The sequence below is a fragment of the Gobio gobio genome, assembly GCF_949357685.1.
Source record: "Gobio gobio genome assembly, chromosome: 10".
NCBI lineage: Eukaryota > Metazoa > Chordata > Actinopteri > Cypriniformes > Gobionidae > Gobio > Gobio gobio.
In genome coordinates, this window is record NC_137116.1 from 44,984,431 (window position 1) to 45,009,076 (window position 24,646).

The following is a 24,646-nucleotide window of genomic DNA, read 5'->3' on the forward strand; positions in this document are numbered from 1 at the left end:
GGACTAATTCCAAGCTCCGTGCCTTCCCTCGGACAGCATGCCAAATACACTTGTTTTACTATTTTACTCCATTCGACCATTTGTAAGTGTGAACTTGTGAAAATAACTGCCATTTTCAAAGATTTATTTTTGGCGTTTTTGCCTTTTTATTATGATGGAACAATGAGTAGACAGGAAGTGTAGTAGGAGAGAGAAAGGAGGAGACGGGATCGGGAAAAGTCCACTAGCCGGAACTCGAACTCCGACGACAGCACATTATTTTCAACTTGACTGCAATGTTTTATTCTCCATAATTCAATGCATTTTGCCTGTAGATAAAGGAACCTTTATGTTATGTCATCACAGTTTAAAATCTATAAATCAAAATATTTATTGCATTTATGAAGAAAGGCTCAGCACCCAAAGCTCTATCACCTAGCCTCAATGGTGTACAGTGTCTTTGGGCGGATTGCTGAGGCAGATTGCCGGCAACAGCCATTTTAGGATTGTTTGTGATTTGGTCTTAGTGACTTAGGAGTTCTCTAGACTACTCCTAAATTTTTACAGATTTACAAGCTGGATAAATTTGTGAAGTACAAATTTAGGAGTCCTAAAATTAGAACTGACACGGACATTATTTTTAAGCATTTCTCCTAAATCTGCAAGTTAAGAGCTACTTTTAGCCTTAAGATGTTTTGTGAATACGGCCCAAGATGTTGATTCACGTCACTCGAGTCAGTGAATGGTTCGTCAGACTGATTCAAACTGGTAACTTGTGTGAGTAGAGTTGTCTTTTTGAACGATTCATTAAATGAGTCTGCTCACAAGAGTCATTTTCTTGTGAATTGGGCTACACTACTCACGCTGTATGTTTTTGATTTAGTAAAAAAGAACTCTTAAGAGTCATTTGGCAGTAGTCGTTTTATTGCTGGCCAAACCTATGCTTGAAACTTACTCTAGGAAGACATGATAAATGGGAAGTAATTCAAACGTATGGAACAGAAAGACATCTTGTTGTTTAGGACATTAGTGGCAAGTGGCATTGACATTGGCTGTTTTTTTTACCAATCATTCAAGACTCATTCAAGATTAAACTTTAAGCAGAACGAACAGCCAGTTAAGTGATTTATGTCCAAGCAGTGAATAATATTTTACAATGTTTTGGGAAGACGATTACATTCTAGGAATCCTTGGATGCATCCTTCTGGGCAGTCATACTGTGTTTGTCTATGTAAAGACTGTCAGCTACATCTGTGCCAACAGGCGTGTGTTCCAGGATAACATTATCAGCTGGAGTGAGTGACTCGTGTTCGCTGAGTTTTGTGTGTGTGTGTGTGTGTGTGTGGTTGTAAATATGTTTTAAAGAGTTTAGATGACAGCAGCGCTTAGTGTGTGACCTGTGAGAGAGTGAAAGAGATTATAAGAGATTAAGAATTAGGGGCAAAACAGCAGAAAATCCTCACAGGAAACACTCAATGACCAGCCATAGGAGGCTGCCGCCTACCCACTTTCCCTCTCTTTCTCTTTCCCTCTCTTTCTCTTTCCCTCTCTCCTTCTTCCTGCCATGTTCTTTTCTCTGTCTCTAAGGATTCAGAGTGTGTGAGATGGAGGGAAACGGTCGAATGAAAATGAGGGAGAGAGTGAGTGACGTGGGATCAGACTCCCATTTTTTTTTCCTCCCCTGACATTTATCCCTCCCTTTGCATATCTGCCGTTCTTCTCAAGGCCACACTTTCCTTGTTTCCTTCCTGTCTTCGCAATAGGCTGTCTCCTTTTCATTTATTCTGCCTACTTTTCTGCGGCCTTCCCATTACCTAAGCTATTTTACTTTATTCTCTCCTTTTTACCTCAGTATCCTTTCCTCTTTCTCGTACGATGTTTCTTGCCTATATTCTCTTTAGCGGTGTGCAAGAAGATGCAGTAAAGTACTTCCAAACTACTCCTATATTTCTACTGTGTATTATGTACATAACCATTCAGTAAGCGGTACATTAATACTTTTATGCTGCAAAGATGCATTAAATTGTAAAACAAAAGTGACAGTAAAGACATGTATAATGTTACTAAAGATTTGTTTTAAGTAAATGCTGTACCATAAGCACCTTGTTACCTTGACATTTTGCAGTATATATCTCCATGTTGTGTCAATTTAACCCTCTGGTGCTCTTCGTTTAGGGGTTGCATTGGTTGTCTTCCCGGTCATAAGTGACCGGACACCTAAAAATTAAACTTCCTCCACCCCAGTAAAACCAATGCAATATTTTTTCCTTTTTAATTTTGAGATGATTTGATGGTATTTTTCAATATTTATGCAATAATTATGGTCTATTTTTGCCATTGAAAATTATAAAAAAAAAATTATAAAAAATTTAATAATAAAAAAAAAATTATTACAGTATTTCAGGTTAAAATGGAGACTAGGGTGCTAATCTGCCTTCAAAAAAAAATATTTTGAAGGCAGATTAGCACCCTCTTTTGGAATTATTTAAGAAATCATGCAACCATGGGTGTAATCACTAGAGGTCTCTATGGAGAGGCTTGAATTCCCTAGTTCTCTTTTGAACACATTTAATGATTTTTTTTTTTTTTTTTTTGATGGATTTGAATATATATTTAAAAAATCTCAAAGACTATTATTATAAAGTTTTAGATTTTTTTTTGTTTGTTAAAAATATAGATTTTTTTCTGTGAATTTGTGTTTTTACAGATTTCCCATTCATTTCCTATGGTGGTCATTTTTGACCGAAGAGCACAAGTGGGAGTATTTTTTTTAATACCACTTAGCATGCTCGAATCATGCCCTCAATTTTTGTGTTTACATGCCTAATGCCAGAATGCAGATGCTTTTTTTCAGCATCGTGGCCGATTTGTAGATTGTACACACAAATATTCTGAGAATTTGTGTTTTTGCCGATTTCCCATTCATTTCCTATGGTCTGTCATTTATGACCGAAGACAATGAACGCTACTTTTTTTTTTACGACCAATTTGCATGCTCGAATCATTACCCCAATTTTTTGTGTGTTTACATACCTAATGCTAGAAAAGTCACCAAGTTTCATATAATTCCGATGAAGCAGTGATTTTAAAATTTCAAAACAGAAAATGTTGAAGAGCACCAGAGGGTTAAATGCTGCACACCATGGGACCTTAGAGGAACAACATTTTACCCCCTCTTTATACTTGTATATTATATCACTGGCATGATAATAGTGCTCTCTTCATCTTGAATCCTGAACCAAAAATAATATCAGCCACTGTTTTTCTGCCTTGACTTGTTGCTTGATCAGACAAGATATGTTTGAAACATTTGTTGTTGCATAATTTCTCACATATTTAAATTAGCAGGCAATATACAAATATATGCTGCACAGTAAGCTAGTATCAGTGTAATTTATTTGTATATTACTATAGTATTTGTTAATATTTGGAATTAGCTTATTTATATTTTCAGTTTAAGTTTTAGTAGTACTTTTTAACTTAATTTAAGTTAGTTGCAAAGGCAATATTTCTATTTGTTTAAGTATTTAAGTTTTTCATCTTTTGTTTAACTTTTAATTTCTGCTTTATTTCAATTAACGAAAATTAGATTTTTAATAGTTTTAGTTAACAATAACAAAAACTAGTGTTCCTTTTGATCATGAATATTTGCTGCATTTAATGAAGAACTTATCGACCAATTATAATGTTCATATAAGTATGCATGCATAGTATCAATACAATATGGACATTCTACATTCACCATGTTAAGGCTGTGACACACCAAGCCGGCATCAAAGAACTAGCAGTGATGAAAGCTGATTGTGTTGTTCCCCCGCATCGGCTGCATCTCGGCCAAAACTACCCTTGAACACACTGTAAAGACTGCAGCTGACTGTTTACTAGCATGTGCGTTCTGCACATGCATGTAAAGAGATAACTGTCTATATCAGCAATAGGGATGTGATGAAGACATTTTATTAATCACCGGTATTAATTCTAAACCGAAAGTAAAATGCGCACTTTACTTTCAGTTTAGAATTAGCACCAATTCGGGGGCGGGTTGCTTGAATGGTGGGTTCATTAGCCTATTATTCTTAATGAAAAACAGTACAATGACAAACTCACTTTTACGTCCTTTTACGTTTCGCTCATGCTTTATTAAGCAGACCCGTTCAGTTTTTATTTGAAGTGACTGTTCTCTAACTGAACTAAATTATTGTATTACTATAAAAAAAAATCAAAACGACGATTAGAACAACCTTGTTCGCGAGACTGAACAGCCAATCAGAGCGTTCTCGCTCACCGACAGCCCAGAAGGCAGTTCAACATGCTGAATCAGGCGAGCTCCTTCCAACATTTGGAACACACTGCAAAAACTAACCCAACAGATGCTCACCGACGGCATGACGTTGGCTGACGGCTTGGTGCGTCACAGCCCTTAGCTGTCATTTGACTTCTACGACATCAGCCTTATTGCAGTTCTTCACTATTTACAAATTACTCCTGTCCCATGACCTTATGGGATAGAGTCATCATTTAGCTACTCATTTGACGTAATGTTTCATATCATGTATCTTTGGGAAGTCATATTCAGAAATGGGTTCTGTTTCTCTCAGTTCTGCATTTCCTCTTGTGAGATTTTGAGGATGTGACAGTTTATACTGTATCTTCTGGTTCTCGTTTGCTCTGTGTGTGTGTGAGATCGGTGGACTCATGTGGCATGTTAATCTGAAAGAACTGTAACGCACAACAGCAGATTGATAAGTATTATATTCAACAGCGCGAACAGAGCAGTGACCTGGTTACAGTGGATTATTGCTAGCTCCCCCCTTCTTCTTGCTCTATCGGTCTATCTTTCTGTCTCTCACTCTCGCTCTTTTTCTCTCTTTCTACTGCCAACCCAATGTCCTTCTTTCCACTGCCCTTCCCAGCTGTCAGTCAAACAGCTCTATCAATAGAACAGAGGGAGATGGCTTTCGCCTCTCTCTCTCAGCGCTCACCCTGACTTGATTAGTGCCAACAGACTGTTTACTAGTCAAACTGTGTCAGTGTTCAGGCAGTGGGAGTGTGCGCGTTCGTGTGTCCTCAACTGTGATTCAGTGCTTAGTCAATCCCAACAACACACATGATCTCCGGCACGCACAATGACAGGAAAGGCCGAGCTGCCCTAAAACAAACAAGAGGGGCAGCAGGCGGAGAATATGCTGTCTGGTTACATGCGATCTGCAGTTAGCTGTTGAGATTGCTGTGTGCGTGTTTGCAGTCAGTCTATAAAGTGGCGTTCACACTGATGCTGATTTGCACCGACAAAATTACCGGAAGGCATTTGAGTTTCAATGAGAGCTGGCCATATAGGACATGAGCGACAGGTCGACCGTTCGCAATGTGATGTAGGTGTGTCCAGTGTTGCGAGAAAAGTTTTACTTTTGCTTTTTAGAGCTGGGTATCGGGTTAATGGAGCAGAGGTAAGAGGGGCACAGTCACCGAGGGGGTCAGGCCCACACGTGGCGCAGACGCTGCTTAACAATAACAACTCTAGCACCGTATGTTTGTTTTTGTTTGCACCACATGAGGACAATCCAATAGAGAGATGTTTCTTGCCATTATTTCATGGTACACCGTCTTTTTTATTGGATAGTCAATAAAGATTGCAAACTCACATTCACAACTACTCACAGCAGAGTAAAAGATCCATCTGGATATGTTTACAATAGATATCAGGATCAATGTTAAACATTTATTGTGATCGATTTCATTGTTTTACAGTGGCAAGAAAAAGTATGTGAACCACTTGCAGAATCTGTGAAAATGTGAATAATTTACTAATAATTTTACTAGTTTAATAACTTAATAAAAGTGCTGTCCTGAATAAGATATTTTACATAAAAATGTTTACATATTGTCCACAAGACAAAAAAATAGCTGAATTTATTAAAATAACCCTGTTCAAAAGATTATGAACCATTAATTTTCAATAATGTATGTCATTACCTGGATGATCCACGGCTGTTTTTTTTGTTTCGTGATGGTTGTTCTTGAGTCCCTTGTTTGTCCTGAGCAGTTAAACTGCCCAATGTTCTTCAGAAAAATCCTCCAGGTCCTGCACATTCTTCAGTTTTCCAGCATCTCTTGCATATTTGAATTCTTTACAGCAGTGACTGTATGTTTTTAAGATTCATCTTTTCACACTGAGGACAATTGAGGGACTCAAACACAACTACTGAAAAAAGGTTGAAACATTCATTTATGCTCGAGAAGGAAACAATCCATTAAGAGCTGGGGGTGAAAACTTATTGAATTTGAAGATCAAGGTAAATTGTTCTCAATTTGTCTTCTGGGAAACATGCAAGTATCTTCTGTTGCTTCTGAAGGGCAGTACTAAATATATAAACAAAAATAAAGATATTTAATAATAAAAAATAAAAAAATTCTTCCTGCTCAAAAGTTTTCACCCCCAGCTCTTAATGCATCGTGTTTCTTTCTGGGGCATCAGTGAATGTTTCAACCTTTTTTTTAGTAGTTGTGTTTGAGTCCCTCAATCATCCTCAGCATGAAAAGATGGATCTCAAAATCATACAGTCCCTGCTGGAGAGTGTTCAAATATGCAAAAGATGCTTGAAAACTGAAGAATGTGCAGGACCTGGAGGATTTTTCTGAAGAACGCTGGTCAGTTTAACTGCTCAAGACAAACAAGGGACTCAAGAACAACCATCAGAAAAAAAACAAACAGCCGTAGATCATCCAGGTAACGACACACAGTATTGAGAAATAATGGTCCATAAACTTTTGGACTGGTCATTTTAATAAATTCAGCTATTTTTTTGTCTTGTGGACTATATGTAAAACATTTTTATGTAAAATATCTTATTCAGGACAGTACTAAATAAACATGCATTTTGTATGATCTCTCTTATTTAGTCAAAATTATTCACATTTTCGCAGATTCTGCAAGTGGTTTAAATACTTTTTCCTACCGCTGTATATGATTTAATCTGTATGATTTCATTTCTTCCGGTCATTACATATGCTTTTATCCAATGCGACTTACCTGCACTTAAGGTTTACATTTGTGTTCATGTTTTTTCTGGAACTCAAACTCATGATTTGAAGTTTCTAGCTCTTGTTCTACCAACTGAGCTTCAAGAAATTTCAGCAGTGATTTCTTTCTGCCCACATGCAGCGATTATAAAAAAGAATGATGCATGGAAAACTGTCAAATATTGAGAGAAATGCCAAGCTTTCATGCTTTTATGTGATGCATTATGCATTTCAGCAATGTTACTATAAAGCTTTCCCCTATTGTTTTTTGTCTACAGGCAAGAAAACTGATTTATTGCCTAATAAGAATTGCTTATTGCAAGTTTTCAATTGATATTTGCAACAATTGTGATCGGATTTACAGAAGATATGGCTATGAAAGTTAACAATAACAGGCCACCCAGCAGTAGGAATGTCCAATATGGCCCAATAATACAGAAACTTGTTGACCTTCAGTGATAAAAACCACGGTGTTTGAACGTAGCATAAAGGGGGTGTGTATGTGTACAGTACATGTGGCTTACTTTCAGGCTGCGGTAAATTTACTTTTCACACAGCCATTTTTCAAAGTCCCTAACTGACTGTTCACAAAGCAACTGTTTAACTAATGTTTTTAACAGCAACGGCGTACAGTAGCGCAACAGATCATCTCTGTGACGCTCTGTCTTCTGTGGTTTAGATGTTTGACATGAGATGTTTAATGACTTATCTTTAACCAAAGGCGTGGTATCGGTCATGTGTCTAAAAGGTAGCGCAACACGTGTCTCTCGTTTTGTTTGATTTTGTAACTCCTCTCTGTTCTGCCATAATTATAGTGAGTTATCTTCCACCTACTATCAAAGAGAGCGTGAGATTGACAAACTCCCCTCCCTTGCGGTGGACTCACTGTCTGAACAGACACCCACTTATAGAATAGCTTCAGGGCAAAGCTTCTCCACACTGATTCTAAAAGTAAAGCAGCCCACTCATGTTCCTCAGACACGCCGCTCACAGCACTGAACGCATCTGAAATTAGGCCAGAAGGTAAATGTGAGAGGAAGACAAGGTTGTGTAGCTGTCGTGTCGTCTGATTTGTTTCGAGTTAGCTGAACGAGTAGATAGACAGCTAAATTACCTGGTCGTCAGAAGGCATCTTGTCACAAACGCAGAAAAAAATAAGGTGAAGATACAAGATAAGGCCTAGTGATTTAGTGCACATTTTCAGATTTTTCAAGCTTTATTTAAAAGAACAGCGTGCGTGTGTATGTATGTGTGATAAGTTAATGCTGGTTCTGATAGAAAGGGTTAGGGTTAGACAGTATACACAGTGCATCGCAGTTTGTTGCATGTGGGGCTGCATAGCCGCAGACCAGTCAGGGTGCACATGCTGACCCCTGTCCACTGCCGAAAGGCATGTGAGCATCAGAACTGGACCACAGAGCAATGGAAGAAGGTGGCCTGGTCTGATGTATCACGTTTTCTTTTACATCACGTGGATGGCCGGGTGCATGTGCATCGCTTACCTGGGGAACACATGGCACCAGGATGCACTATGGGAAGAAGACAAGTGGCAGTGTGATGCTTTGGGCAATGTTCTGCTGGGAAACCTTGGGTCCTGCCATCCATGTGGATGTTACTTTTACACGTACCACCTACCTAAGCATTGTTGCAGACCATGTACACCCTTTCATGGAAATGGACAGGGGTCATCATAGGCTCTACGCTGTGACGGAACAGCTGCTTCTCCCTTGTTATCAACGCCACCCTGTACCTGAAATCGTCGCCAAGTTCCCGACTGGAGTGGGTGTGAGAGAGAGAAGGGGCGCTGAAATACAGAGAACTGGCGGCGAGTGATGAGGCACATCTGAAGATATTGAAGCCTAATCACCACCGCTGTTAACTGCGGAGCGCACCTCTCCTCAGGAGACCAGTCTCTCTCTCTCTCTCCCCTTGCATGCACACTGGTGTCCTCGTGGGTCCAGGAAGGGAGCGTGGAGGGACTCCTGCGGCGCCTTAGATGCACGTCACCGGACCCGCGGTCCGGAATGGATTAGCACGCGTAACGGTGCTAACCGGCTAGGATGCTGGGCCGCTATTCCCCTCAGTTACCGTGGCCTAAAGAGGACGAGCTGCCGTGTCGAAGCCACCGCTCCTCATGCCTCGGACCAAAGAGAGAAGCGAGTGCCGCCATCAAAACCTGCCCCTTACCTGGACCCATCCTATCTGATCACTAACCTTCCTTCACGATTCCCTGGCACGCCGAGGACACCAGATCACCTGTTTGTTTAACACTTTATTCCACCTTTTTGAACTTTGTTTATTTATGTTAATAAACGCCTCCTCGAGGCCTGACGCAACACCCACTGTGTCTGTCGTTTGCTCCTCCGCCACAATAATATATACATATTTACAGGTGCTGGTCATATAATTAGAATATCATCAAAAAGTTGATTTATTTCACTAATTCCTTTCAAAAAGTGAAACTTGTATATTATATTCATTCATTACACACAGACTGATATATTTCAAATGTTTATTCATTTTAATTTTGATGTTTATAACTGACAACTAAGGAAAATCCCAAATTCAGTATCTCAGAAAATTTGAATATTACTTAAGACCAATACAAAGAAAGGCTTTTTAGAAATCTTGGCCAACTGAAAAGTATGAACATGAAAAGTAGGAGCATGTACAGCACTACAGCACAGTACAATACTTAGTTGGGGCTCCTCTTGCCTGAATTATTGCAGCAATGCGGCGTGGCATGGAGTCGATCAGTCTGTGGCACTGCTCAGGTGTTATGAGAGCCCAGGTTGCTCTGATAGTGGTCTTCAGCTCTTCTGCATTGTTGGGTCTGGCATATCACATCTTCCTCTTCACCATACCCCATAGATGTTTTATGGGGTTAAGGTCAGATGAGTTTGCTGGCCAATTAAGAACAGGGATACCATGGTCCTTAAACCAGGTACTGATTGCTTTGGCACTGTGTGCAGGTGCCAAGTCCTGTTGGAAAATGAAATCTGCATCTCCATAAAGTTGGTCAGCAGCAGGAAGCATTAAGTGCTCTAAAACTTCCTGGTATACGGCTGTGTTGACCTTGGACCTCAGAAAACACAGTGGACCAACACCAGCAGATGACATGGCACCCCAAACCATCACTGACTGTGGAAACTTTACACTGGACCTCAAGCAACGTGGATTGTGTGCCTCTCCTCTCTTCCTCCAGACTCCGCTTCTGACGCTGTCTGTTGTTCAAGAGTGGCTTGACAGAAGGAATGCGACAGCTGAAACCCGTGTCTTGCATACGTCTGTGCGTAGTGGTTCTTGAAGCACTGACTCCAGCTGCAGTCAACTCTTTGTGAATCTCCCCCACGTTTTTGAATGGGTTTTGTTTCACAATCCTCTCCAGGGTGCGGTTATCCCTATTGCTTGTACACTTTTTTCTACCATATTTTTTCTTCCCTTCGCCTCTCTATTAATGTGCTTGGACACAGAGCTCTGTGAACAGCCAGCCTCTTTTGCAATGACCTTTTGTGTCTTTCCCTCCTTGTACAAGGTGTCAATGGTCGTCTTTTGGACAACTGTCAAGTCAGCAGTCTTCCCCATGATTTTGTAGCCTACAGAACTAGACTGAGAGACCATTTAAAGGCCTTTGCAGGTGTTTTGAGTTAATTAGCTGATTAGAATGTGGCACCAGGTGTCTTCAATATTGAACCTTTTCACACTACTCTGAGATAATGAATTTGGGATTTTCCTTAGTTGTCAGTTATAATCATTAAAATTAAAAGAAATAAACATTTGAAATATATCAGTCTGTGTGTAATGAATATATACAAGTTTCACTTTTTGAATGGAATTAGTGAAATAAATCAACTTTTTGATGATATTCTAATTATATGACCAGCACCTGTACATACAGGGCCTAAAATTAACACCCGATAAGCGCCAAATGTGAATAAAAATTGGCGCTGGCGAGTAAACAGTGTCAGTCGCCAGTTGGCTGGTAACACATTTTTTAATTCTAACAATGCAATGTTGTGACAACATTGACGGGTCAGTGCTGCATCGTCACGAAAATTTTAGCCTTTCCAATGCAAATATTCAAGCGCTGGAACACACAAAAGGAAATTTGTTACTTGCACGCTGTGTGGGAAGTTTTAACATCCAAATCGCACGCACTGAAAGCCATATCTTAGACGGTGTACACAGTTGAGCTCTCTTGCATGCCTTCCTGCACTTGATTGGACAAATTCTCTCAAAATAAAAAATGCCAGTCTCTGCGAGTATCCTAGTAAACATGGTTGGTTATGTCTTAAGTGAACGCAAACCAAAAACACTGTCTGTGCATTCGCTCTTAAAGTGACAGCATCCTAATAATCCTGCTACTGTCTGCATTTTTAATGTTAATCAAACAACAAAGGACAAAGAAAAAACTCAATCACTGCTTTTGAACTTAAATAACACTCCATAGTCTTCATATCCTTTTTATTTGATTAGCCTACTTTTATTAAATTTGAGTACCTAAAAACTATTAGACCTGCCTGAAGAGCACTGTTTATTTCATTTGTGTCTTTATTGTATTGTATTTATTTGTGCTATAGCTTGTAATATGATTGATTGTTCTTTTTTAACAGGTCTTTAAAAATGTAGCCTACTCAATTTATATAAGTTAAGCTAGTAGTTTTAGCTGTGGTATCGAAATAGGAATAGAGGATTGTGAATTTTCACTAGTATCTAAAATTTCGGTGTCATAATTGCCTGTTTTTGTGTCATGGCTGGTAAAAAATATTTTTGACCGCTAAATTTTCTTAAGTCACCCACCATTGGAAGGTGTGGCAGAAAGTTAGTTTTAGGCGTGCAGAGTCCCTTAAAATTATTCCTAATCATCAGAAGATCTAGCAATATAAGTATAAAATGTAGAAAAGAGTGGCAAACCTTGAGCTGTGTAGCACCTGTCGCTCTACATATCCATCTGAAGGATACCAACATTAAGAGAGAGTGAGTTACTGAAGTTTATTTTTAACAACATGCTTGATCACTTCTGTGACCTTAACCATGTCTTTATATTTTATGTATCTGTCACAAAGTGATGCCTTTTCTTGTTGTTGCAAAGAGGTTGTTATTGAAGAATAGAGCAGCAAAAAACTCACTGATTCCTTGTGTATAATTTCCTTTCCTAAATTTCTTTCTCGTTTAGTTAAATTAAAAATTTAGTGCACATTTTACACTCTAGGATTTAATTTGATATTTTTAGTGATGCCATGACTGAATTAGTGTTTGTGTTGTTTTAATGAAAAGTTGTAAATTGATTCGCATAGTTGAGCTGTCCATCTGTAAGGGTTTTAACACTGAACTGGGAAAATCAGAGATGCTGTAAAAATATCTTTCCCTATGACAGCACACTCATGAATCATGACACAACACAAGCAGGCACAAAACTGCCTACAGTCACAGCCTTTAGGAAATGCAATGGCCTAATAAAAATCAACTCAGTATTCACAATGTTGTTTAATTTATGAATAGAATAAATCATAATCTATTATAAATATTCAGTATTACCCAGCTATTCTCTAACACATCCCATGATGCTCATGAAGCCGGCTTGCAACATTTCTCATTCTCCTCCTCATTTCCTTTCTTTTTTACTGTACTATAATAATGTACAAAATAATAAGAGTCTATTGAGAAAGCAAGCTTCCATCACATCATAAAGGTCGGCAACTCGGCATCATGCTGTTATCACCAATTAGCCAATCGTAATATCCCTACATAAGAGAACATGTCATCTTCCCACCAAAAATAGTCCTTCTGGAACATACTAAACTGACAAGATGTCACTCTTTCTCACAGCGAGCAACTCCGTTTCTCTGAGATGCATGTTTCTTGAATGATTGTCTCCCTGAAAAGATGGATTAGGAATATGTTCCTGAGATCTCCTTTTTTAGTAATGTTATCACGCTACTTGCGTTTATGCGAGCGCGCGTGTGTGTGTGTGTGTGTGTGCGCGTGTGTGTGTGAAAAGAAAGATGTATTCATATGTATGCATGTATATGAATTTACGTGTCTGGCTCTTTGGGATCCTGGAGGCCTGTTTTGTGTAACACACCTCAGCCAAATCAGTTAAAGTTTGATTTCTAATTTGTGTGTAACATTTCTCTTTGGTTCGGTGTGTGTGTGTGTGTTTGTCAGCATGTTGGAGCGTGGTCTTTTGTGCAGAGACATGTTTACATTCCTCAAGCTGTGAAAGACTGGCAGCGTTGCTCCCTCTCTTTTTCTCTTTCCTTTTTATATTTCTCTCTCTTCTTTTTTTTCCCTTTTTCTCGCTTTTTCTGTTTGTGCGGATGGACTGCACTGAGTCACATTCACAGGCTGCCCACTCCAGCTGTCATGATGGTAACTGACAGGGAGTTCACAGCGAGAAAAGGAGAGAACGGCGGATAGAGGCGAAGATAAACTGAGATTGAGTGGGCTGCGAATGCCTCGTGCTGATTTGTAGACAGAGTAAATGACAGATTTATGTATGTGTGTGGGTGTGTGTATGTGTTATGAGGAAGTGAATGCATGGACATGCAAACACGGACATGGCTGCTGGTAATTACTGATGGCTGAGAAAGGGCAAAATTCAAAACGTTCTGTTGGCTGGTTTGAAGGCTTTTCAAATGTGAATACTTTTACTCACTCACATTGTTCAAAACCTGTAATCTTTTTCTGTGGAAAAACACAAGGTATTTTGAAGAATATGGTCACACTAAGGCTGTCAAGCTCTAAAATTACCATAAAAGAGTCATATAAGTGGTCCATATGACTCATGTGCTATATGGCTTCTGAATCTGAAGCCATACAATAGATTTGCGTGAAGAACAAACTGAAATGGCTGAGAAATTGCTCTCCATGTCGTGTTAATGAGAGAAGTATCAGTGTCTAATTAATGAATTAATTATTTGTTGGAATCTGATTTATTTTTATTTTTATCTGTTGTTCATAAATCGACCTGATTCATTTCTCAAAGTCAATGATTTTCACAACAGTCAATTGGAGGGGAAGATTTTCAGTGAATAACTTCTTTAAATTTTTTCCCCCATGGCCTAATGGTTAGAGAGTCAGACTGGTAACCCGAAGGTTGCGGGTTCGATTCTCAATACCGGCAGGAAATGACTATGGTGCCCTTGAGAAAGACACTTAACCCCCAATCGCTCCCTGGGCGCCACAGCAAAAATGGCTGGCCATTGCTCCGGGTGTGTGTCCACGGTTTGCAGTGTGTGTGTTCACTACTCACTACTCCTAATGTGTGTGCACTAACTTGGTTGGGACAATTTCCGAGTATGGGTTACCATACTTGGCCTTCCTCATGTAACTTTCACTTTCAAATCTATTGTATGGCTTCAGAAGTCTTGGAATATAGCACATGAGTCATATGGGCTATTTTTATGATACTTTCGTGTCTTTTTTGAAGCGTCAGTCCCCAGCATTATAATTTCATGGAAAAAATTACGAGTATATTCTTTGAAATGTCTCTTTTTGAGTTCCATGAAGGAAAAAAAAAGTGTGTATTGATGACAGAAATGTAAGTTCTATGAATCATTTCTTTAACCTGTCTTTCTTTCTCTGTAGATGAATATAAGAATAAGGGAGTGGAGGAGGTGAAGTATATGCGTGGAGAAGAGGACCGAGTAAACGCACGCAACCAGGAGAACCTGGTGAGATACAAAACATGCTCTCTCACACACACACTCCTGGGAAATTCTTCCTGTGCAATGGTGTCCTTCATATTTTGCAAAGACACTGCTTGAGGCACATATACCTGTTTTTTGCTTATACAATGAGAAGTAGAACTAAATTAATGCAGCACACACATGTGCCGACATGTTTGGAATGTGGGAGAGGGAAATTCTGACGTGTTTTCCCTCTTTGTCACAGACTCTCATACTTAGACACTCGCATTACCAGACAAAATATTATTGAATTCTTACATGCATCTTTTCCTATACTCACACACTTATTCAAATATCGGTAGCACTTTATTTTACAGTGCCTTTCCCCACATACTATGTACTTATTATAGTAATTACAATAACTGGGTAATAATTGGGTACTAACCCTTAACCTAACCTTAACCCATGTAGTTACCTTATATTACTCAGTACTTTCTTAGGTAAGTTCACTGTAACTGCACATACTGTTAAACAAAGTGCAACACAAATATTCTAAAATGTTAGGACTGAGTCTTTTCCTAATGGGGACGCTTTATCAACCATAATATTAAAGGATTAGTTCACTTTTAAATAAACTTTTGCTGATAATTTACTCACCCCCCTTGTCATCCAAGATGTCCATGTCTTTCTTTCTGCAGCCGATAAGAAATTAAGGTTTTTGATGAAAACATTACAGGATTTTTCAACATATAATGGACTTCAATGGGCTCCAAACGGTTCAAGGTCCAAATGACAGTTTTAGTACAGCTTCAAAGGGCTTTAAACAATACCAAACAATACCAGACGATGAATAAGGGTCTTATCTAGCGAAACGATCAGTTTCTGCGAGAAGCCGATTTTATTTTACCTCCTATCAGACGAACGTGATCATCTCTGAGCTCCGCCGTAACTTCCGCTAAGTGAGGTCAAAATACAAGCGTGGTTATAGATGTATACGTATAGACCTCATTAGTGCCTGCACGGATCAGTAGATTGAGGCATCTACGATCGAAATATCTATGACCACGCTCGTATTTTGACCTCACTTAGCGGAAGTTACGGCGGAGCTCAGAGATGATCACATTCGTCTGATAAGAGGTAAAATAATAGCATAAATACTGCTCGGTTTCTAACAGAAACTAATTGTTTCGCTAGATAAGACCCTTATTCATCGTCTGGTATTGTTTAAAGCCCTTTGAAGCTGTACTGAAACTGTCATTTGGACTGTGAACCGTTTGGAGCCCATTGAAGTCCATTATATGGAGAAAAATCCTGGAATGTTTTCATCAAAAACCTTAATTTCTTTTCGACTGCAGAAAGAAAGACATGGACATCTTGGATGACATGGGGGTGAGTAAATTATCAGCAAAAGTCTATTTAAAAGTGAACTAATCCTTTAATTATAGTAATAAAACATTAATAAGACAATAATAAAATATATTGTATTAATATTAATAATAATTATGTATTTTACAGATTTGTTTAAATTCAATACACTCATCATACACATGCATATTGTTTTCCCCCCCACTTAATAACTAATAATGTCAAGGTGACATTTAGAATTAAACCGAGTGTTTAGCTACTTGACTTTTAAGACTTTATGTATATTAGCTTTTATGACTGGCTAACCTTTTCACCTGTTAAAGGAGTAACAATGTCATTGCCAAGATGTTAAATACTGGTATTGATGTGCAAATGCGGGTCGTCTTATGTTAATGTCAAATGTAAATGTGCTCTCTCTGGGTGTGAAATGTATAATTACTTTTTTTCATTTCTTATCCAAAATACAGTTCTCAACCTATTTGAAATGTAAAAATCCCCCCCCAAAATTACATTATTAAATAATAATATATCAAAACAAATAAATAAAACTCCAGATTTCAGATCATAATAATATCGATGTCATAATTCTACTCTAAATGCTCATATTTTCAACATTATAACCAAGATAAGAAGTTAATAATTGTGTTTTTGCATCTTCAGTTTCTGTAAATGGTCTGGTTGTATTGTGAACGAGGATGTTTACATACATAGTACAGTGAAGAATTTTATTTCAAATAGAACAAGTCCTATTTTTTATGATATGTACCCTTTAAACTGGCCAGCGTAATGAAGCTGTACAGGCAGAGCAGGTGTTTGGACGCCCATGTTTTCCGATAAGGGGGTTAGAGGAGAATAGAGACGCAGTGAAAGCGAGGGCAGCTCTCTTTCTTGCTGTCTCTCAGCAGGGCAGCATTCTCATTAGCAGTGGCCAGAGTAGGGTCACTCCCAGGGCCTCTCTATCATGCTGTGTTCCAGACAGAGAAGCTGGTTCTGGCCCGTGTCCAGGAGCCGACAGGGCCTCCGCACCGGAGGGCCACCAGAGACGGTCGGCTGAGGCTGAATTTGGCTTTGTTGTGAATAGTAGCAAGTTAAAAACGTGTTCTTTCCTGGTGTGTTTGCAGGAGAAGAGCTCTGCTCTGCACAGGACCAAACAGCACAAAGAGGTGCCTGGGCCCAGTGCCAACAAGACGAAGTGAGTGGGTTTATACATGTCTTTCTGTTTACGGTGTGCGTGTGTTTCTGTTTGTTTTGTGTGTGTGGGTGTGGGCATTAGAGTTCTTGCTCTGTTGAAAACGTGCCAAATGTCTGTAAACTGTGTGTGGTTTGTTTTGCGATGTGGCCTGTCTTATCCCCTCTGGATCTCATTTGCATGTTCTGTTTTAGCGTAACGTGCCATATGTTTTGCAACTTATTGTATGTAAACATGATGTGTTTATTGCCGTCGGATGTAATTGTCAATTTCAAAGCGTAATTATTTCGAGTGCATTTCCAAAGCATCAGTAACAATAGCACAATTGTGATGTAATATAATAAACAATAAATGAAAAGTTTACGATGGTTTTCTCCGTGAAAAGTATTTTGATAAGCAATTTCTGAAAAAAAACTGTTGATATTTGAAATCAACCCAAACAAACGCATTACAATGACACTCAAACCTGTCCTGTTACTATAGCTAACATTACAACAACAGCATATCTTGGTTTTGTGAAAAATAACAAAACCAGTGTTGCTCATTTATGGAGCAGAAACGACGCAACCTCAGTTGTTTAGGCCTTCCCTCTTAGGTCTCTCCAGCACTGGAAAGCTTTTCTAATATTAACACGGGTCCTAAAGCTCTTGCCTGATCATAACCCTTCTTTTCCAGTGATATTCCTCTGTCCTTTTCTTTTATGTAACGTCTCTCAGCCATCTCTCTTTCTACAATCTTTCCTCAAATCTCCTTCTTGCTCTCACGCTCTCTCCTCCCCCATCATGAGTGGACAATCCCCCTACTGCTGATTGGCTACAAGTGTGTTGTTGTGCTAGCTTGGTCCAATCCACTTTCAACAGCGTTTCTCAGAAATCGCTTACTGCACGTTTAAAGGAATAGTTCAACCATAGATGAACATTTTGTCATTTATTCAACCTCATGTAGTTTCAAATTAGGGGTGTTGCAATATACTGGTATTTGTAACCATGATATTTAAAAAAATTAAAGTGCTCTCATTTTAATGTTGTGGATTCAAATATGTGCGCTTCATATTTTGCACTTCATAATCAATGATTCCAGGCATCACTGCGCACTTTCGAAGCCATAGTTTCACATCAGCCCAAAACACCTCCATAACCAATCAGGGGAAAAGAAATGTATAAAGTTAAGGATGAATTTGACTGATAGCATTATTCATTCATTTATTCAGGCCAGATTTCTGTAGATATCACAATGATATTGTCACCATGAATTCTTCTATTTCAATTGTGTTTCTATGGACAAAAGCATGAACTTAAAATGGGAAATATCTTTGTGTTCACTGGAAGAAGAAAAATGATTTATAACATCAGGTTAAATGAAGTAAGAATAAAATCATGGCATCATTTTTTGGGTTAACTAGCTCTTTATTAAACATTTAGTGCTTAACTGAGCAGTAGTTGAAAATATAAATTTCAAATTATAACTCTTTAAGTGTAAATGAATGAATGATCTGTTAACCATTAATATTTTATTTGTTTATGACTTTAATGGACTTTAATTTCCACTGGGCTTTGATTAACATTACAAACACATTACACAGAAAACAAACTAATACATATGGCGTTCAAAACGTCTGGCTGAATAGAAATTATGTTTAGGGGCATGTTCATTAAGAATGAACAGTTCATTATTGTTTTATGTGTGTGTCAATGGAGTAATGCTCAGTTAATGTGCTGTGTGTGTGTGTGTGTGTGTGTGTGTGTGTGTGTGTGTGTGTGTTTGTGTGTGTGTGTGTGTGTGTGTGTGTGTGTGTGTGTGTGTGTGTGTGTGTGTGTGTGTGGAAGCAAGGGTTTATGGCCCCTGCTGTAATGTGTCTATAAAAATGATTCCTGCCCAGCCACTCTGGATCCTACAGGAGCTGGTAGCTGTGTGTGTGTGTGTGTGTGTGTGTGTGTGTGTGTGTGTGTGTGTGTGTGTGTGTGTGTGTGTGTGTGTGTGTGTGTGTGTGTGTGTGTGTGTGTGTGTGTGTGTGTGTGTGTGTGTGTGTGTGTGTGTGTGTGTGTGTGTGTGTGTGTGTGTGTGTGTGTGTGTGTGTGTGTGTGTGTGTGTGTGTGTGTGTGTGTGTGTGTGTGTGTGTGTGTGTGTGTGTGTGTGTGTGTGTGTGTGTGTGTGTGTGTGTGTGTGTGTGTGTGTGTGTGTGTGTGTGTGTGTGTGTGTGTGTGTGTGTGTGTGTGTGTGTGTGTGTGTGTTCTTTATGCTTGTTGTAATGGAAAATTTGAGTGTATTTGTTGCTTCCCTTCTCCTACCCCCACTAACTTCCTCTCTTTCTCTCTCTCTCCATCTCTCTCTCTCTCTCCCCCAGCATACATACATCAGAGAGCCAGCAGGAGTTCTTCAGAATGCTGGATGAGAAGATTGAGAAGGTGAGGGCGGGAGGAAAAAACGAGGCACAGAAATAAAGGAAGGAGCAGATGGGTTAGAGGTTTTAAAGGGACAGCGTACATGAAACCTGCTCGTTTATCTAGATTGTGACATTTAAATGATTGTCTTGTCATTTTGCCATGTGCATCGACTGTCTGGTACTTCCTGTAGACCTCTGGAGATAAAATGATATATTTATGGCTCTGCTTTTTTCCATTACTTCCTTCTTTCTCTCTCCCTCTCTTATCTATCTTTGTGTCTCTCTTGAGGTCTAAGATCAATTGGTCTGAAATGGATTAAATCTAAAACATTTTAGGTTTTGTTTTGAATCAATTGAAACAGGGTTACATAAGGACTGTTGGGCTATTGTTCACACTGCAAAAAAAAAAACCATTTAGGACCAAATATCCACACTCTGTCATTTCATAAATGATAAAATCAAATCTGTTCTTCAGTGTCATCTACATTAGAATAAAAATGCATTTACATATACAAACAACTACATATACACTCACCTAAAGGATTATTAGGAACACCATACTAATACTGTGTTTGACAGGGCAGCCTTCAGAACTGCCTTAATTCTACGTGGCATTGATTCAACAAGGTGCTGAAAGCATTCTTTAGAAATGTTGGCCCATATTGATAGGATAGCATCTTGCAGTTGATGGAGATTTGTGGGATGCACATCCAGGGCATGAAGCTCCCGTTCCACCACATCCCAAAGATGCTATTGTCATGTTCAAGAAACCAATTTGAAATGATTCGAGCTTTGTGACATGGTGCATTATCCTGCTGGAAGTAGCCATCAGAGGATGGGTACATGGTGGTCATAAAGGGATGGACATGGTCAGAAACAATGCTCAGGTAGGCCGTGGCATTTAAGCGATGCCCAATTGGCACTAAGGGGCCTAAAGTGTGCCAAGAAAACATCCCCCACACCATTACACCACCACCACCAGCCTGCACAGTGGTAACAAGGCATGATGGATCCATGTTCTCATTCTGTTTACGCCAAATTCTGACATCAGACCAGGCAACATTTTTCCAGTCTTCAACTGTCCAATTTTGGTGAGCTCGTGCAAATTGTAGCCTCTTTTTCCTATTTGTAGTGGAGATGAGTGGTACCCGGTGGGGTCTTCTGCTGTTGTAGCCCATCCGCCTCAAGGTTGTGCGTGTTGTGGTTTCACAAATGCTTTGCTGCATACCTTGGTTGTAACGAGTGGTTATTTCAGTCAAAGTTGCTCTTCTATCAGCTTGAATCAGTCGGCCCATTCTCCTCTGACCTCTAGCATCAACAAGGCATTTTCGCCCACTGGACTGTCGCATACTGGATGTTTTTCCCTTTTCACACCATTCTTTGTAAACCCTAGAAATGGTTGTGCGTGAAAATCCCAGTAACTGAGCAGATTGTGAAATACTCAGACCGGCCCGTCTGGCACCAACAACCATGCCACGCTCAAAATTGCTTAAATCACCTTTCTTTCCCATTCTGACATTCAGTTTGGAGTTCAGGAGATTGTCTTGACCAGGACCACACCCCTAAATGCATTGAAGCAACTGTCATTTGATTGGTTGATTAGATAATTGCATTAATGAGAAATTGAACAGGTGTTCCTAATAATCCTTTAGGTGAGTGTAGATGTGATTTGGATCAAAATGTATGGTGTTGATTTCATATTGGTTTTGCAGCTTTTAAGACAGCCTTAATTCATTATTAAACAAGATTTCTGATTTTACCACCCAGAAAATGTCAGGTGGTGCGACCATATATTCATTTAAAATAATATACATATACAATATACATGATTGTAGTGTCTAAAATGTATATCACATTGTAAATTCCCTTTCCATTTCTTTACGTATTGCCCTTTTAGTCCAATTCATATAAATGGACACTTTTCTATGTGTTCAAACACACAATTTTCCATAAGGAGTTTTTATGTTTTGTTTTTAACTGTAAAAATTATTTGTACGCATTATCTAACGGTTCACAGTTATATTTCTTACTTCATTTTGCAATTGCAGTGGGAATTGATAGTTTTAAATTTAAATTTGCTGGTCGCACCACCTGACATTTCAAACTAAATTCAAATCTAACAGGCATTAACTTGGACACCTATACAAATGTTTGAACATATGCTCAAGGTTATACATAAAAACTAATTAAAATGTAAAAATTTTAAAAATCAAATACACATTTTTATAATAACAAATTTTCAAAATTGTCCAGGGGTCATACCAGCTGACACGATAAGTTGAATCAACCTCATCATTACTCAAAAATGTCAAATTCTCTAATATTTATGGGAGGGTGACTAACATTGTTACTGCATCCAAGGGGTCCTCTGGGGTCTTCTGTGTGATGTCACATGGTTTTCTTAAAGTAACAATGCATAAAATGGCATTATGTCGGTTGCTCTCCCTGACATTTGGAGAAGTAAATTTTTTGGACAAAAGTTTTTAAAGTAATAGAATAGTTTTGAAATGGGACTGTTAAATTCCTTATAAATGAGGGAAAATAGTGTATTTTCCCCTCATTTATAAGGAATTTAACTTAAAATCATGCCAAACTATTTGATTAAGAATTTTATAGGGAAAATGAACCTTTTTATTGCAGTTTTGTTTTCTGCTTGTACGTTTGGACGGTCGCACCACCTGACATTTTTGGTCTTTCAAACACCACAACTCAAAAAGTCAATTGAATTTCAAAAAAATTAAAAGGGGTAATATTGTAGATCAATTTGATTATATGACATGTATTTATTAAAATTCTTTTTAGGAAATTAATGAATTCCGACAAAAAATACATTTCATGTCATTGTCAATTTTATATATATATATATATATATATATATATATATATATATATATATATATATATATATATATATATATATATATATATATATATATATATATATATATATATATATATATATATATATATATATATATATATATATATATATATATATATATATATATATATATATATATATATATATATATATAATTTTTTTTTTTACTTTTTGTCTAAACAAAGTCTAAGCACCTTATAAAGTAAATTTTTGTATAAGTTTTTGCTAAATTTTTGAGGTTAATTTAAAACCTAACCAGACAAGACAGGATTCCAGTGATTTTAAGCAATTCATTTTTTCACATTGACAATGAAAATGCTCAATGCAATGACAATCGGCCAATCAGAACAGTTTGCCAACAGAGACCTCAACCAATGCACTGTGCTGCTTAAATTTGGAAAGCTGTTTTCCATTTGGAACTTGATCAACTTGCACTACAATATCCAATGCTTCTCAGCTTCCACAATCAGTCTTTCTTCATCCATGTTTGATGTTTAATATTCATGAGGAGAGGGATTTTGGTCCAATGAGTTTTCTTTTATGAGTGGCATTACCCGGCAACTGACAAAATGGTGTTGCTCTTGCTGTTAGGTAGGACAAACTGGAATTCACTTCTTTCCTTAATCTGTCTCTCTCCATATTCTCCAGGGGAGGGACTACTGCTCGGAGGAGGAGGACGATGTGACATAGCAGAGAGGTGCCAGATCTTGCCAGAGATGGAAACGGAGAGAGAGTGCGATCTCAAAAATCAGTGTTTCCTATGTCTGTAACACTGTCGGTCTGAGAGCGAGTGTGCGTGCGAGTGCGTGAGAGAGTGTGCTTGTGAGAGCGAAAGAACGCAGGACTTTTCCTCATAGGCTGTTTGCACCCTTGACCCCTTCTCCTCTCTTGGGGTTGCCTTGCTTCGAGATCTAGATGGTTTTGGGTGAAGAAAGAACAGCTTGATTGATGTATTATCAACACAGACTCACTCTGACGTGAAATGAGGACCCCCCCCCCCCATCCTCTTCGCTCTTGTCCTCCTACGGCCAGCATTGAAATGGCCCCTTCCTCCGCCTGGCTGTGACGGAGCCATCTGAGAAATGGAGAGATTATCAGGGGAAAGCAAGATGCCCCTCCCAGTCCTTGTTTTAAGTGGCAGGACAGAGGAAAAAACGGACATATGGAGGAACGAGAAGAGAGCTTACGAACATTCTCTGGAGATAGTGGGGAGTGAATGTAAAGATGGAGTGATGTGGGTTTTGGGGGGGAAAGATTGAACAAGAGAGATATTTTATTAAGAGCGACTATATGAACGAAGTGTCTGATTATTTTGATATTTTGATAAGAGCGATGTGGAACGTTTTTGAACATTTGATCTGGACTCCTGCCTTTTGAAGGACTTTTTTTAATTTGTCGAGACTTATTTTATTTGTTCACATAAATGTTTGTTTTTTTCTGTATTGCATAGATCAGACCTACTCAAGCGTGTGCTATAAAGGTCAGGGCTGTGCAGTGACCCCATAACACACTCGCTCACGCTCTCTCTCTCTCTCACTCACTCACACACACACATAAAAAAGAAAGACTTAAAGCTAAAATAATCACCACACCCTCTTTCCACACAAACGACATTCAATTTGTATATCCTGCTATTATTTGTAAAGTTCTCCGAAAATGGATGGAAATAGTCACACTAGTTACCAGCAGTTACCCACACACACACACACATCCGAATATATCCCTTTCAGCCACCCGTAAACGGGCAGCATTTAACTTAAAGATCTGTATTGACTGTTTATGCTGCTCTTTAATACAGGTAATGGACTGTGAAAGAACTGGGGTTGTCTGTTTTTTGTGTTTCTAGGGCTGTGTTTGTGTTAATCGGTGTCAGAGAGCCAGGTCTGACTGTGTTAATCGTTGTCAAACAAATGAAATGTTTGTCGTAGACCTGTGTATGTTTAGCTACAGTGTTTACCTCTGTTCCTCACCCTGCCTTTCTCACTCAGTAGTATTTAGTCGTGTTGGCTAAAATGCATCTGGTTGTCAGCCTGTACACTCACAATTCATGGAGACCACCAAACCAGTATGAGGTGAGGTGGGGTCACTATGAGTACACAGCGTTGGCCGAGCATCTGTCATTTATAATTACTGGATTGAATCCTTTTTAATTTTTATTTTCAATGTTTTCTTTTTCTATTAAAATATACGACACAGGA

General features: G+C 38.7%; 1 protein-coding gene across 4 annotated transcripts in view; it reads left to right on the forward strand.

Annotated features, from left to right (window-relative positions):
• Positions 1–24,646, forward strand: part of LOC307133032 (uncharacterized protein C1orf21 homolog) — a 48,264-nt gene extending 23,618 nt beyond the window's left edge. For all 4 annotated transcript variants that reach the window (XM_079827771.1, XM_079827772.1, XM_079827773.1 and 1 more), the window contains 4 exons: positions 14,590–14,675; positions 17,117–17,187; positions 19,529–19,589; positions 23,097–24,646. In XM_079827771.1, coding sequence (XP_079683897.1) covers positions 14,590–14,675; positions 17,117–17,187; positions 19,529–19,589; positions 23,097–23,138 — 260 coding nt within the window. In that variant the 3' untranslated portion in view covers positions 23,139–24,646. The remainder of the gene's footprint in view (positions 1–14,589; positions 14,676–17,116; positions 17,188–19,528; positions 19,590–23,096) is intronic.